Consider the following 14,420-nt stretch of genomic DNA (forward strand, 5'->3'; position numbering starts at 1 on the left):
GTAATAAACACTCAGGAGTCAACGTATAGAAAATTAACTCTGGCACTTTTCAAAATTGTTTGCCACAATGGCTAAGAATCTGTTTTAAATGGTAAAGACTCGCCCTTTTTCCTTAAAATAGAAGAAGAACACCAGCCAACATCAATGTGTCTCCAGCCTGCTACAGAGTAACAATAGATCATCTGTTGAATGAGTGATGGATGAATGCTTTCATGCTCCAGTCTTGACAGCTTACAGAGTACTTTTAAAAAATCAGAGATAGATGAATCTAGTAATAGTATTTATATGTTTGTAATGCATCGCTGTCCTTCATGTATCTTGCCTTCTTTGCTTCTGTTGTTGGCAGGGTTTCATTTGTTGATTCTCATATGCTTGTTTAACTGTTGCAGATCCCCATGAAATTAAATGTTCAAGGGTTAATTCAACCAGAAAAACCCATTGTTCTCAAGGTTGAGCTAAGAGATGGAGTGTAAATGGAGCCTGACTTCCCCTATGGACCTCCCTTTTGTTCTCCAAGAAGCTGTATCCCAGATCACCAGAGACCTCAATTTCCTTTGTGAGTAAAACCCAGAAATGAAGATGGCCTGCATCTACTGCCTGTGACAGATGACTAGGGCTTCCATACATTCACTTAGCTTTTTTGGTGTCTGTGTAGAGCATTCTGTATTGTGGAGAGCGAAGGAGGTGCCCAATAAGTGCCAGTGATGTCGACTTGGCCTGTCTGGTTCACACAGACTACCCCCAGTTAGTACCATCTGTTCCCCGTTAAAGAATAAAACTTTCTCCACAATTTTATCAACCTACTTTAATGAAAATGAGAATTATAATCATGACTATGGGAGTGATATTTCTATCACATGTCTTATTTTGAATATGCCACATTAACTATCACACTGAGCAAGTCTATCAACATCACTTTACAAAACTCTGAACTGATGTTTTTGTGCACATTAAAAGGGAATCTGTAAAATGATGAGTGAGAGCCAGTGACTGAATGTTTTGACCATCACAGTTGCTGGGTGGGTGGAGCTCATTCATAACTCCAATGTGATATATTAAGATAAGTGAGAGTTAAGCCACTGTGACTTTGCCCATTGGTCAGAAAGTCTATTCACAATTGAATTCTACAGGTCGTGGAACACATGTTTTTTCTAACTCTCAGTTGAGGCACTTAGTATTATATGATTAGTTTTTATTTCATCTGCCCTGATATTCTGGTACCCAGAGGACATGCTTTCTCTTTGTGTTCTAGCCTCAGCTCCCAACTGTCCTGACAGAATGAATGTTGAATCAGATGTGGTTGATTGGCCGGTTGACTTGGCAGGAAGGCGAAAAACATTTGTCCATTTCAGTTGGTATGAGGAGCTGCATAGAATTCTTCCTATTTCTCCCCTCCAGCCCCTTCTATCTCCTTTCCTGGCCTTTTCCTTTGCCTTTCCTTTCCAGATAATTTAGTCCTAATGCCATCAGTGGGGCACAGCCAGGTGGCAGCCCCATGCTGGGGTCAGGGGCAGAGAAGAGTCATGGTGACTCCAAGTTAGAGACTGAGTGTGGTGGGAGGGTGTACACATGGAAAAGCAGGCTGGCATGGGTGAGGGAGCCCAAGCTAGATGAGAGGTGTGCCCACACAGAGGTTGGTCTGAAGGAGACCTTGGAGCCCAAGTACAGTGTGGAGAACCCAGGTAGTATGGTCAGGGCATACATGAGTGGTAAGAGATGGAATAAAGGTTAGTTACATAAAGAGGGATTGATCAAATAGGTAAATATATTACCGCTAAATGGTTTCAGGAGTTTCTCTGTTGGAGAAGGGAGTCTCTGACTTGGAAAGGGAGAAAGCCAAATGAAGCCTGTGTATTCAGAGACTGGAAGTGAGTGTGTCAATGCAATGTCGTGCTTTCCTATGGATAGATGTCAGATTGGTAGAGAGAGAGAAATGTATGTGTCTGTCTGTGTATGTGCAAGAACACACATCCCCTACCTCTCTCCATGGACAGTTCTTAGAAACAATGACTCGGTAAGAGCAAAGAGCTTACCTACTGCCCAGATCTTGGCTCACAAATGTCATTTTCCACTGAAGGGAACTAGGGCATTTGAGAGAAATGACTGATTCCAGGCTGGGAAAGCACATGATGAGCCAGGAGCATTGTGTACTCCACAGTGATGGGGAAACATCCACAGGACACAGAGCTAATATGTGGGGTCACTTCCACCCCTCAGGAACAATTTGGGCATCATGTTAACTAGCGATAGGGAGAGATTATAGCCCATTGAATAAAACTGGACACTCGAGTACGCACAGGTGGAGAGAAATACAGGAACAGATTACAATTGATGAGGACACAGTTTCAAAGTACTACAGCTCAGACACCCATGAGTTCCTGAAGAAAGAGCAGCTGACAGAGCAGAGACCCGGCAGACCAGTGAGCACCATCAGGAACAGGAGGAAGGGATGGAGCATCACCAGATAGGATGTGGTTGGAGGAACCCAGCGTCCCCTCTGGGACATTCTTGCCAAGGAGGCAAACCTGAAAAGAAATCCCCCAAATTGTGAGACACACTGAAATAAAAGAATATCTACTCCTAATTTGTAACTGGTGTGCAATCTTCTACAACATCACGGTCCTGAAAGCAATAAAAAAAGAAAACGCAAGCCAGGATTGGAGTCGCTGGTCCGCAACCCCACCTCACAGCAAGCAACTGTGTTTCAACATATCCCAGGAAGGGGACCTTTCAAGAGTCTGTCTGAAATTTCCTGATGTACACTAGTGAGTCATTGCAGGATAGAAACCCTGCAAGTCCATCCCCCAGAATGAAGGTGTCCTGTCTGAAGCAATGCTTCCTTTTCCCTCTGTGCTCTTCCTGCCCCACTCTCATCCCTAGAAAACCATGCAATTGTACACATCCTGGGAGTATCTGTGGAGTTGGCAGGTGGGATGGTGCCAGTTAATGAATTGCTTAATAAAGCCAATCAGATGTTCAAGTTGCTTGCAGAATTTTGTTTCGTTTGTTTTGTTTTTTAACAAAATACCAGAGACAAAATAAGGCAGACTGAACAAAGGAGACTAAAGAAGGGTGACATGTAACCTCAGTGTGTGAGCAGTGTCCTTCTGCTATAAAGGACATTGTGAGACCAGTTGAGGGAATTGAAGGTTCTTTTTTAAAGATTTTATTTATTAATTTATTTGACAGACAGAGATCGCAAACAGGCAGAGAGGCAGGCAGAGAGAGAGGAAGGGAAGCAGGCTCCCTGCTGAGCAGAGAGTCCAGTGCAGGCTCAATCCCAGGACCCTGGGATCATGACCTGAGCAGAAGGCAGAGGCTTTAACCCACTGAGCCACCCAGGGAATTGAAGGTTCTGGTTGTTCCTTGCCATAATGTGTCAGCATCCACTTCCTGACTTTGATAGAGATATCTTCATAGGAATATGGGGGATTTTGAAATATCGGGTCAGCATTTACTCTGAGATGTGTCAGGAGAATAGTTCTTGGAAGAGACTCTTCTGGGAGGTTGTAATTGTTTTCTGGGAGAAGTGGATCACAAAAGCAGCTTGAGCCTACACAGCTCTCCTTGTCCTTTGCCTGAATCTAGCTTATATTATTTTAAGCAACGAGGCAGCACCACACAATGAATGAGAGATGGGGAGCTCTGAGGCTGGAGCTCCTGGAGTTTGAATCCCAGCTTAGTCCAGGGCTGAGTCTAGACCAATCAGTGGCCTTGGGTAAATGAAGAAAAGGTACCCCCTTTGCATAGCTGGGCCCACAAGCTTTGGGCCACATTTTAGCACCCATATGCCCCTTAGCTGAATGCCACTGTGCAGAAGTTAGCTAGGGCTTTTTTATTGTCTCAGGTCAGGTCCCTAAAAGTTGAGCCTGAGGTGGGGGTTCTAGAGCAAATGGTTTACTAAGACAGTGCTCTCAGGAGAAAGGATTGAGGGGAGCTGGGTAGGGCAGGAGCACAAGCTGAGCAAAGCTGGGGCAGGGGGAGCCTAATATCATGGAGAGCTCTGGATCTAGAATTGTATTACAGAGTCGATATCACTATGAGTTAGTCACTAGCATTTTCTACTCCATCAGTGGGTCATAGACTGCCTTCCCGCCTCCAAGAGGCACAAACTCCTAGGTGAAGTGGGTTCAGATTGGCCAAGGGTGATTCCCCAGAGAGTGGGGCAGCTTGAGCTCATAAGAATGAATTTTTCCAGAGACTGGGGGATGAGTATGCTGCCTAGCGACAGGAGTCTGGTACCCGCCTCCTCTACAGACACTTTTCATGGAACCTGGAGTTAATTAGTTAACACCTTCCCTCCTTGGTACTTAGTGCCTCAGATTGTGTAAAATAGGGGCAGAATACCGGTGCCTATCTGACATGATGATGAAACCAGATGATGTGTGTGAGGTGTTTGGGACACAGACCAGGGGGCATGCAGCGAGCTCATAATCAATGTTGGCCTTTACTTTTGTAGCTGTATTAGCCTCAGTCCTCTAGAGACCACGTTCATTTGGACATTTGGGCTCCATCCCTGTGAAGTCCAGCTTCAATCTGCCATTTGAGAAAGTAATTGCAGACATCTTTCCCAGAGGCTTAACTATGAAGATACTAATGCCTCAGCTGGTGTTGTCCAGGAATTTTCCAAAAAACAGTATAAACACGCCCTGTCTAGAAGTGACTTTGTAAGATGAAAATCAACATGTGAACCTCACTGGGATGGTCAGCAGGGGCACCCTCATGCCCTAGCACCCAGACCCAACATGAAGTGATGAGCTTGGCCTCAAAGGAACTTGGCCTTGCTCTCTAACTTACTATCCCAGCTGGAGGAAAAAGGGCTCTCCTTGTCACCACAACTACCACCCCTTCCGCCCCACAAGAGCTCTGGCAATGAGAAGCCAGCACACTTCAAACTCCTGGGTTACTCCAATGGACTCCAGTTTATAATAGCCTTCCCTACTTCCCCTTTCCCCCTGAAAAAGTACAGCTCCCTTTTGTTCTTCAGACTTGACTACGGTTGCTGCAGCTTGTTTGTTCTGGATTGCAATTCTCATTTCTTTCTGATTAACTCCCTCTGTGCTATTAGAACAACTGGCAGGTTTTAGTTTTAAGGTTAACAGTCATCATGACTAGGAGCAGGCAGTCTTGGGGCCCAGGATGCACTGCAGTAATAGCTCCGTGTTCTGATGGCATCTCTCCAGGACGTTCTTAGAATTGCTTTTCTGGTACCAGAGTTCTGCCTAGTGTGTCTGGTCATCTCCACGCTGTACGGTGTCCAGGATTCACGAAGAGCTCAGATGAGAGCTACTTAAATCTTTGAGGGTCAAAGACAGGCAGGACCAGAAATGTCGAGTCAAAATTAGCTCATTCAGGGGCTTATTTCTTCTCCTGTGACAGATTAGCTTCTGCAGAGGAGGTGACTGTCCATGGGACTGATAGGACTTATAGGGTATGTGAACTTCTAATTCAGTTTTTTAGTTCAAGAATTGTCTTCTCCATGGACTCTTGTTTGAAGATGCAAATCCTTGTTTGTAAATGTAGTACTGTAAGTCTATATGTAAGTATATAGGATTCTCTATTTACCTGTCACTATCTCTATCTCTTTATCACCTAATCATATTTACCTCTTTACCTACCTGTCATCTCTCTCTCTCTCTCTCTATCTATCTATAATCTATCTATCATTTATCTATTTATCCTCATCATCACCAGTCATCGTTGTACGTATCTAGAAATGCTGAAATCCCTAGAAGCCCCAGGCATTCCAGGCCCAGCTGTTCAGGTCTCTTCAAACCAGACATGGAAAGAGAGCCTTCAGGATGACTCCAGCCCCAGCCTGTCTCCAACCACATGAGACTGCAAGCAAGGGTTGGCTATCTGAGTCCAGTCTCTTATTTCATGGGTAAAAGAAAAGATTGTACAGTCCTTTTGGGTGGTCTGTCATGCTACATTAAATCATTGCAATATCCCTTCTTCACTTCAGTGGAGTCAGATGTATAGGACCCAGAAGAGAGGTGACAATTGGGGGAAGTTGGTGGAAGCCATCACCTTTCAGTTCCTGTGAATTATGGAGGCAGCAGTGGGGTTGTGGATGAGCTCAGAGAAAGGAGTATGGTTGTCTAAACAGGGGTGGTTCTTGGAGTCCTGTAGATCAGGACAAAAGGGAAGAAGGGAGAAGACTGACTTTCTTGAGCACCTGTCACATGCTGGACCTTCATGACACCCAAGGCTTTAAGCCCCTCCATGCCTCTCAGAAGGACAACACTTTGGCTGTAGGGTACCTAGGTTTGAAGAGCACCCCAGTATCTCTCCTCCTGGTGTGTAGTCCCTCCCCATGAACATGGCTGGCCTGGGATACCAGGAGGATATTTTGGGCATGTCAGTGTGTGACTGCAGCTGAGTCATATGAGAAAAAGATGCTTCCACCTTGCCCCTCTTGGTCAAGTGACTGGGACAAGTCAGCGGCTATGTTGTAAGGACAGTAAAGCAGCCACATAGTACACACCTGAGACCTCCTGTCAGAGTTGGTGCTGACCTGCCAAGCCCATGAGTGAGCTACTTGTGATGTAGCTTCCCGCTCAGTCCAGCCTGCAGAGGATGGCAGCCCCAGCCAATAGTTTGGCCACAGCCTCATGAGAGGCTCTGGTCAGAACCACTCAGCTAAGTCATTTCCAAATTCCTCACCAACAGATTCTGAGATAATAAAATCATTGTTTTATGCCACTGTGTTCTATGGTAATTGATTACAGTGTAGTAACTAATACAGAGACAGAGGAGCTGGGATGTCTTAGATGCCACAGCTTAGAACTCAGCAGAGTGTCCAGGGGTTGACTGTCTGCTGGGCTTGTTGGGCAGAGAGGGGGGTGATGGTGGTGGTGGTGTGTTTGTGTCCAGAGGTGTGTATGTCTAGGTGTGTGTGTGTGTGTGTATGTGTGGCTTTTGTGTAACGGGAGTGTGTGTTTAGATGTGTGTTTGTGTTTACAGGGGAGTGTGTGTGTCCAGAAGTTGTGTGTGTTTCTGTGTACAGGATGTGTGTATAGGGGGGCATGTGTGTATATACAGGGGTTTGGGTACAAGGGAGTGTGTTGGAATGGGTATGCATACACATAGGTAAAGAGGTAGGGTCCCAGCAGTTGTTCTATTGGGAAGCTGAAGATTCCTGCCACCACTAGGCTGTGCTGGTTGAGGGGCAGACTCTGCCTGGATCCAAAGCCAGCTGTGCTAAAACAAGCTAGGGGATCTAGTTATTTAAACCTAAGGGTCTCAGTTTCCCCATCTGTGATGCAGGGATGATAATAGTGGGCCTTCACATGCCTGTCACCGAGGGCTAGAGAGCACACAGCAGTGAATGTGTGCTCTCATCAGAGTTGGGGGGAATGGTGGAGGTCCTGGGTATCAGTGATAAGGGCAGGTCAGCAAGGGCAACTCCCAGTCCTCATGGAGCCATGGACACAGCCACAAACCATCACGGAACCCTCTGTAGAGCCAGGGCAGAGGCCAGGTGCCACCTGTAAAGTCCAGAGCAGAGAGAAGTTCAGAGGCCCACTTTCCCGGCTCAGAAGAAGTCACACCCCCAAACATCCTGAGCTCATTCTGGGAGGAGCAGGGAGAGGGAAATGGTGGGGTAGGGGGGAGGAATCAGAAAGACTGAATTCAGAAGCTCATTATCTAAGTGAGACCAAGAAGTTCTTGATGGTAACAAGAAATCCTTCCTCCACGATGTCACCCCAAGAAGTCTCATGGGGATGATGATGTCAATGATAAAAAATCAAAGAGCCACATTTTCTTTGGATATCTATGTGTTTTCAAGAGCAGTCTGTCTGACTGGATTATAATTCTTATAGCTAAGACTTGGGAATTGCAAATGATAGAAAGCTCAGTTATGAGCTAAAACTATGACATGGCTGCTAAAAAAAGCTACTAAAACCACAGACTGCTTTTTTGGTATGCAGATCAAAGGAAAGCTAGCTCCAGGATATGGTAGACCTTGAGAGATTTTCTACCCTTTGTATTTTAAGCCACAATACTCTCCTCCTTCTCATACTGGTTCTTTGTTTATTCTTCAGTGTCCCTGTCCTAGACATTTGTAGTTGCAAAATCAAGACCTATTTTGTTCATATTTAATGTTATTATGTTTGTTTTGACATGCTATACTAGTTTATCCAAAAATTTTTTACATCTTGATTCTGACATTCAACATATTAACGCTTTTCCCCAGCTTTCTGTCAACTTCAATTTAATCATATCACTGTCTATATCATTGTCTATATTTTCATCCATATCATTGATTAAAATGTTGTCTAGAAAAGCAACAAGTCTAGTATAGAGCTAGATATCTCTTTTAGGCTGTCATAAAACTCAAATCAACTATTTTGGAGTTAAACTTATGGATCATATGCTACTCCATCATTCAACCCATGTTTCTTCATTCTGTCCACAAAGAGATCACAAAGAAATTTTACAGAAGTCAATATACATCATTATTTTGTATTCTCTTTGTATAGAAGTCCAGTACCAATCCAAAGAAGAAATCAACTTCCTTTGGTAGGCTAGCTCCTACATGTTTACCTTTTCATTCCACGTGGCAAATAAAGAACATTTAGTCCACACTCACTGCACACTAGAAGTTGTATAGGCCCTTTACATATATTATTTCATCTAAAGTTCTCCCAACAAACCTGGAAGGTGGATAATGTTACTCTTCCTATATAAAAAATGGTAAAACTAAGGCTCAGAAATATGAGATGACCAGGGCACCTGGGTGGCTGTCAATTAAGTCTTCAGCTCAGGTCATGATCCCAGAGTCCTTGGATCAAGCCCTGTGTCAGGCTCACTACTGGGCAGGGAGTCTGCTTGTCTCTCTCCCTCTGCCTTTCCCCCTGGCTCATGCTCCCTCTCCCTCTCTCTCACTCTCTCTCTCAAAAAGATAAATAAAATCTTGAAAGAAAGAAAGAAGGAAAAGAAGGAAAGAAAGAAATGAACGTGGGATGATCTGTCTGAGATCACACTTCTAGCAAGTGGTCTAAGTAGAATTTAGACATTCAAATGCTAAAAGTTGTGTCCTACTATACCAAGTATGTGATATAAAATTGGTCCTTGATAAATGTTTTTTTAATCAATCACAAAAAAAGAAAAAAAAAGAGCAGCCTGTCTCCCATTTCTGCAGTTGGAACCATATCACCGTTGATTGATTAACAAAGATGAAATGGAAGAATCAGCAAGCTGGAAAGATCTCACTCTTGAAATCAAAGGCTTAATTTTACAGATTTATCATTTAATCCTCTTAATAACCCTCTGAAGAAATTGAGGCACAGAGAGGTTAGTGACTTGCTTATAGTGAGAGAGTAGAAAAGTTGGAGCCCTTTGACCTGTGGCCTCACTCACTATGCTGAGCTGCTTCCAGACAATTTCATTAGTCCCAGTGCTGGGCTGGAGCCCACTCGCCCCAAAGGACAGAAAAGGCATTGTGACTAATGCTGACCCCACAGCTGTCCTTTCAGAGCCTACGCAGTGCTGAGCACACAGTGTTCTTCACTTCAGCAAAATATTGTGGCTGTTTGTGAGACACATCTTGGATACAGCCTGTGGACTCCACCAGTACCTCTATTGTTTTGTCACTTGGGCACTTCCCAACACCTGCTATCCGAGGCTCATCTGAACCTCAAAAATGCCTAGAGGTCAGCAGGAAGTTTCTTGCTCTGGTTTTTGTTTAGATCGACAAACATTTCCTAGTTACCACTCTGGATCGGGTCCAAATATGCCCTGTAGGCAGGGCAAAGTCCAGACTCATGGATAGACTCAATAGATTCAATATGGTGGAAGGTCAACTGCAGTGGTTTGAGAGCACAGAGAAGGAGCGCTTGTCTCCAAAGGAGGTTGGGGGACCTGATATCTTGTCTGAGCCTGGAAAGAACCTAGATGTCCATCAACAGATGAATGGATCAAGAAGATGTGGTATATATACACAATGGAATACTATGCAGCCATCAAAAGAAATGAAATCTTGCCATTTGCGACAACATGGATGGAACTAGAGCATATCATGCTTAGCGAAATAAGTCAAGCAGAGAAAGACAACTATCATGTGATCTCCCTGATATGAGGAAGTGGTGATGCAACATGGGGGCTTAAGTGGGTAGGAGAAGAATCAATGAAACAAGATGGGATTGGGAGGGAGACAAACCATAAGTGACTCTTAATCTCACAAAACAAACTGAGGGTTGCTGGGGGGAGGGGGTTTGGGAGATGGGGGTGGGATTATGGACATTGGGGAGGGTATGTGCTTTGGTGAGTGCTGTGAAGTGTGTAAACCTGGTGATTCACAGACCTGTACCCCTGGGGATAAAAAATATATGTTTATAAAAAATAAAAAATTAATAAAAGAAAGTGAAACATCAAAAAAAATTTACCTTTAAGAATAAATGTATAGATGTGCATGCTTTAGAAAGTTGAACCAGTACTATAGTGGCTATAGCAAATGTAGTGACACCTTTGCTTCACCTGATCTCTTTCTTAGTTTTCTCCCTCCTCTTGGCAAGAGGCCATCTCCTTGTAGCTTTCAGAAGAATGATGCAAAGGAGTAAATTTTTCTTAAGAATGTGTGTGTATGAAAATATCTCTGCTCTACACTCTTAGCTTGATGGATGATTTGAGCATAGACCTCCAGGTGGGCTAGGATTTTCTCTGTGAACTTGAAGACCTAGATACTTGTCTCTAGTATCACTGTTGAGAAGATAAGTACCCTTCTGGTTTCTGATTCCTTGTATGGGACCTGCATCTTGCTCCCCTCACTCTCTTTGCAAGCATTTGGGATCTTCTTTTTGTCCCTGATGTTCTGAAAGTCGATTATAGTGTGCCTTCATGCATCTGCTGTCATCCATTATGCTAGGCAGAGGTGTCCAAGAGGCCTTTCAGCAATGAGGCAAATGTTCTGTATCTGTGTTGTCCAACATGGTTGCCTCCAGCCACATGAAGCTACTGTGCACTTGAAATGTGGCTGGTGTGGCTGAGGAACTGCATTTCTGTTTTTATCTATTTTTAATAAATGTAAATCTAAGTGTAACTTGCCACACGTGTCCAGGGGCTGTGTATTGGACAACACAGTGGATTGGCCTTTCATTCTAGAGACTTGCTTTCAATCCTGGGAAATTTTCTTGAATTATTTCTTCCATTTTATCCTTTCTTTGTTCAGAAACCCCTATGGTCAGATAATGGGACTCCTTGAATTATTCTCTAGTTTTCCTACCTTTCCCTACCTTTTTTTGGAGTGAATTATTCACATAAAATTAACCTAGTGAACATGTCTTTATTTAAAGTTTTGATCTGTTATGCTTCATTTATTTTTTTCTGATTGACTTATTTTGATTTATCTACCCTACCCACCTTTCCTCCAGCAACCCTCAGTTGGTTTCCTATGGTTAAAAGTCACTTATGGTTTCTCTCCCTCTCTGATTTTGTCTTATTTTATTTTTCCCTCCCTTCTCCTACGATCCTCTGTTTTGTTTCTTAAATTCCACACATGAGTGAAACTGTATGATAATCCCCTTTCTGTGATAGACTTATTTTGCTTAGCATAACACCCTCCAGTTCCATCCAAGCTCAGATAAAGAACATGTGGCATATATACATATACATATATATATGTGTGTGTGTGTGTGTGTGTGTGTGTGTGTGTGTGTATCTCAGCCACCAAAAAGGATAGAATATTATCATTTCCCTCCTTGATTTCTTGGCATTAATAGTGATTTTTAAAACATTGTGTTCAAGGGTACCTAGGTGGCTCAGTGGGTTAAGAGCCTCTGCCTTTGGCTCAGGTCCTGAACTCAGAGTTCTGGGATCGAGCCCCTGTCTGGCTCTCTGCTTGGCAGGGAGCCTGCTTCCTCCTCTCTCTCTGCCTGCCTTTCTGCCTGCTTGTAATCTCTGTCTGTCAAATAAATAAATAAAATCTTAGAAAAAAAAAACAAAAAACATCATGTTCAAATCAAGTGTGTTATTTGTATGATTACTGAGAATTTGGAAATTTTGCCCTTAAGTGGAATGCATCACTCTTCTCTGGTCCTAGTCCTACCTGGAAGTCTGAATGTATTTTCTAAAACACTGTGTTGGTAGAGAGAGAATGAGTTGTCCTTTCTCCTGCTGTTTCATGCTTTTGAAGTTTAAATTTTCTTGACCCACAAGGCCCTCTACTTAGGGATTGTTTAGAGACAAATTCTGCCCACTAGGAAAGGAGGACAAGTGGGTTCTCATCCTAGAGTTTCTTTAGATCCTACAGAGGTGGGGAAAAGTGAGGTGTGGTTGTCCTGCTCTCTGCCCTGTGTTTACACAGTGGGACAGACACTGTAGGCTCCAATTAGAATCCAGAAAATGAAGTTTCTAAACATTTATGTCCTCAGTGGCTCCTTACCCTCAGTGGAATAAAAAGAGCCCTTTACACATAATCAATAAGAAGGAAAAAGTTCAATTGTCCACATCTAGTGAACTCTCACCTTTTTAGTTATGTTTCATTTAAAACTTGAACTCATGTCTCCTCCTCCTGCTAAAAGAAATGGCTTTGCATCATTTGGGGTGACTCTATAACTCTGGTCCTCTCTCAGCCACCAGTTGAACTATTTATTTATTTAGTTTATTTGTTTATTTATTTGTTTTCAGCGTAACAGTATTCATTGTTTTTGCACCACATCCAGTGCTCCATGCAATCCGTGCCCTCCTTGATACCCACCACCTGGTTCCCCCAACCTCCCACCCACCACCCCTTCAAAACCCTCAGATTGGTTTTCAGAGTCTATATTCTCTCATGGTTCATCTCCCCCTCCAATTTCCCCCAACTCCCTTCTCCTCTCTAACTCCCCTTGTCCTCCATGCTATTTGTTATGCTCCACAAATAAGTGAAACCATCTGATAATTGACTCTCTCTGCTTGACTGATTTCACTCAGCATAATCTCTTCCAGTCCCGTCCATGTTGCTACAAAAGTTGGGTATTTGTCCTTTCTGATGGAGGCATAATACTCCATAGTGTATATGGACCACATCTTCCTTATCCATTCATCCGTTGAAGGGCATCTTGGTTCTTTCCACAGTTTGGCGACCGTGGCCATTGCTGCTATAAACATTGGGGTACAGATGGCCCTTCTTTTCACTACATCTGTATCTTTGGGGTAAATACCCAGGAGTGCAATTGCAGGGTCATAGGGAAGTTCTATTTTTAATTTCTTGAGGAATCTCCATACTGTTCTCCAAACTGGCTGCACCAAATTGCATTCCCACCAACAGTGTAAGAGGGTTCCCCTTTCTCCACATCCTCTCCAACACATGTTATTTCCTGTCTTGCTAATTTTGTCCTTTCTACCTGATGTCAGGTGGTATCTCACTGTGGTTTTAATTTGAATCTCCCTGATGGCTAGTGTGATGAACATTTTTTCATGTGTCTGATAGCCATCTGTATGTCTTCTATGGAGAAGTGTCTGTTCATGTCTTCTGCCCATTTTTGGACATGATTATCTATTTTGTGTGTGTTGAGTTTGAGGAGTTCTTTATAGATCCTGGATATCAGCCTTCTCTCTATACTGTCATTTGCAAATATCTTCTCCCATTCCATGGGTTGCCTCTTTGTTTTGTTGACTATTTCCTTTGCTGTGCAGAAACTTTTGATCTTGATGAAGTCCCAAAAGTTCATTTTTGCTTTTGTTTCCTTTGCCTTTGGAGACATATCTTGAAAGAAGTTGCTGTGGCTGATATTGAAGAGGCTACTGCCTATGTTCTCCTCTAGGATTCTGATGGATTCCTGTCTCACGTTGAGTATCACTGATGAATATGGATGCTAAGATTCTTAACAAGATCCTAGTAAATAGGATCCAAAACCACATTAAAAAGATTATCCACCATGACCAGGTGGGATTCATCCCTGGGCTACAAGGATGGTTCAACATTCACAAGTCAATCAATGTGATAGAGCAAATCAATAAGAGAAGAGAGAAGAACCACATGGTCCTCTCAACTGATACAGAAAAAGCATTTGACAAAATCCAGCATCCATTTCTCATTAAAATGCTTCAAACTATAGGGATAGAAGGAACATTCTTGAACTTCATAAAATCTGTCTATGAAAAACCCACAGCAAATATCATCCTCAATGGGAAAAAGCTCAGACTTCCCGTTGAGATCAGGAACACAACAAGGCTGCCCACTCTCACCACTCTTGTTCAACATAGTATTAGAAGTCCTAGAAGCAGCAATCAGACAACAAAGAGAAATAAAAGGTATCCAAATTGGCAATGAAGAAGACAAACTCTCTCTCTTCACAGATGACATGATACTTTATATTGAAAACCCAAAAGACTCCACCCCCAAACTACTAGAACTCATACAGCAATTCAGTAATGTGGCAGGATACAAAGTCAATGTACACAAATCAGTGGCTTTCTTATACACTAACAATGAC

General features: G+C 43.2%; 1 protein-coding gene across 1 annotated transcript in view; it reads left to right on the top strand.

The window, feature by feature from the left end:
• Nucleotides 1–2,980, top strand: part of LOC131819109 (cytochrome P450 3A12-like) — a 113,066-nt gene extending 110,086 nt beyond the window's left edge. The window contains exon 14 of the mRNA XM_059153858.1: nucleotides 390–2,980. Within this exon, the coding sequence (XP_059009841.1) occupies nucleotides 390–473 (84 nt within the window). The 3' untranslated portion in view covers nucleotides 474–2,980. The remainder of the gene's footprint in view (nucleotides 1–389) is intronic.
• Nucleotides 2,981–14,420: the final 11,440 nt, after the last annotated feature.

The sequence above is a fragment of the Mustela lutreola genome, chromosome 17, assembly GCF_030435805.1.
Source record: "Mustela lutreola isolate mMusLut2 chromosome 17, mMusLut2.pri, whole genome shotgun sequence".
Taxonomy (NCBI): domain Eukaryota; kingdom Metazoa; phylum Chordata; class Mammalia; order Carnivora; family Mustelidae; genus Mustela; species Mustela lutreola.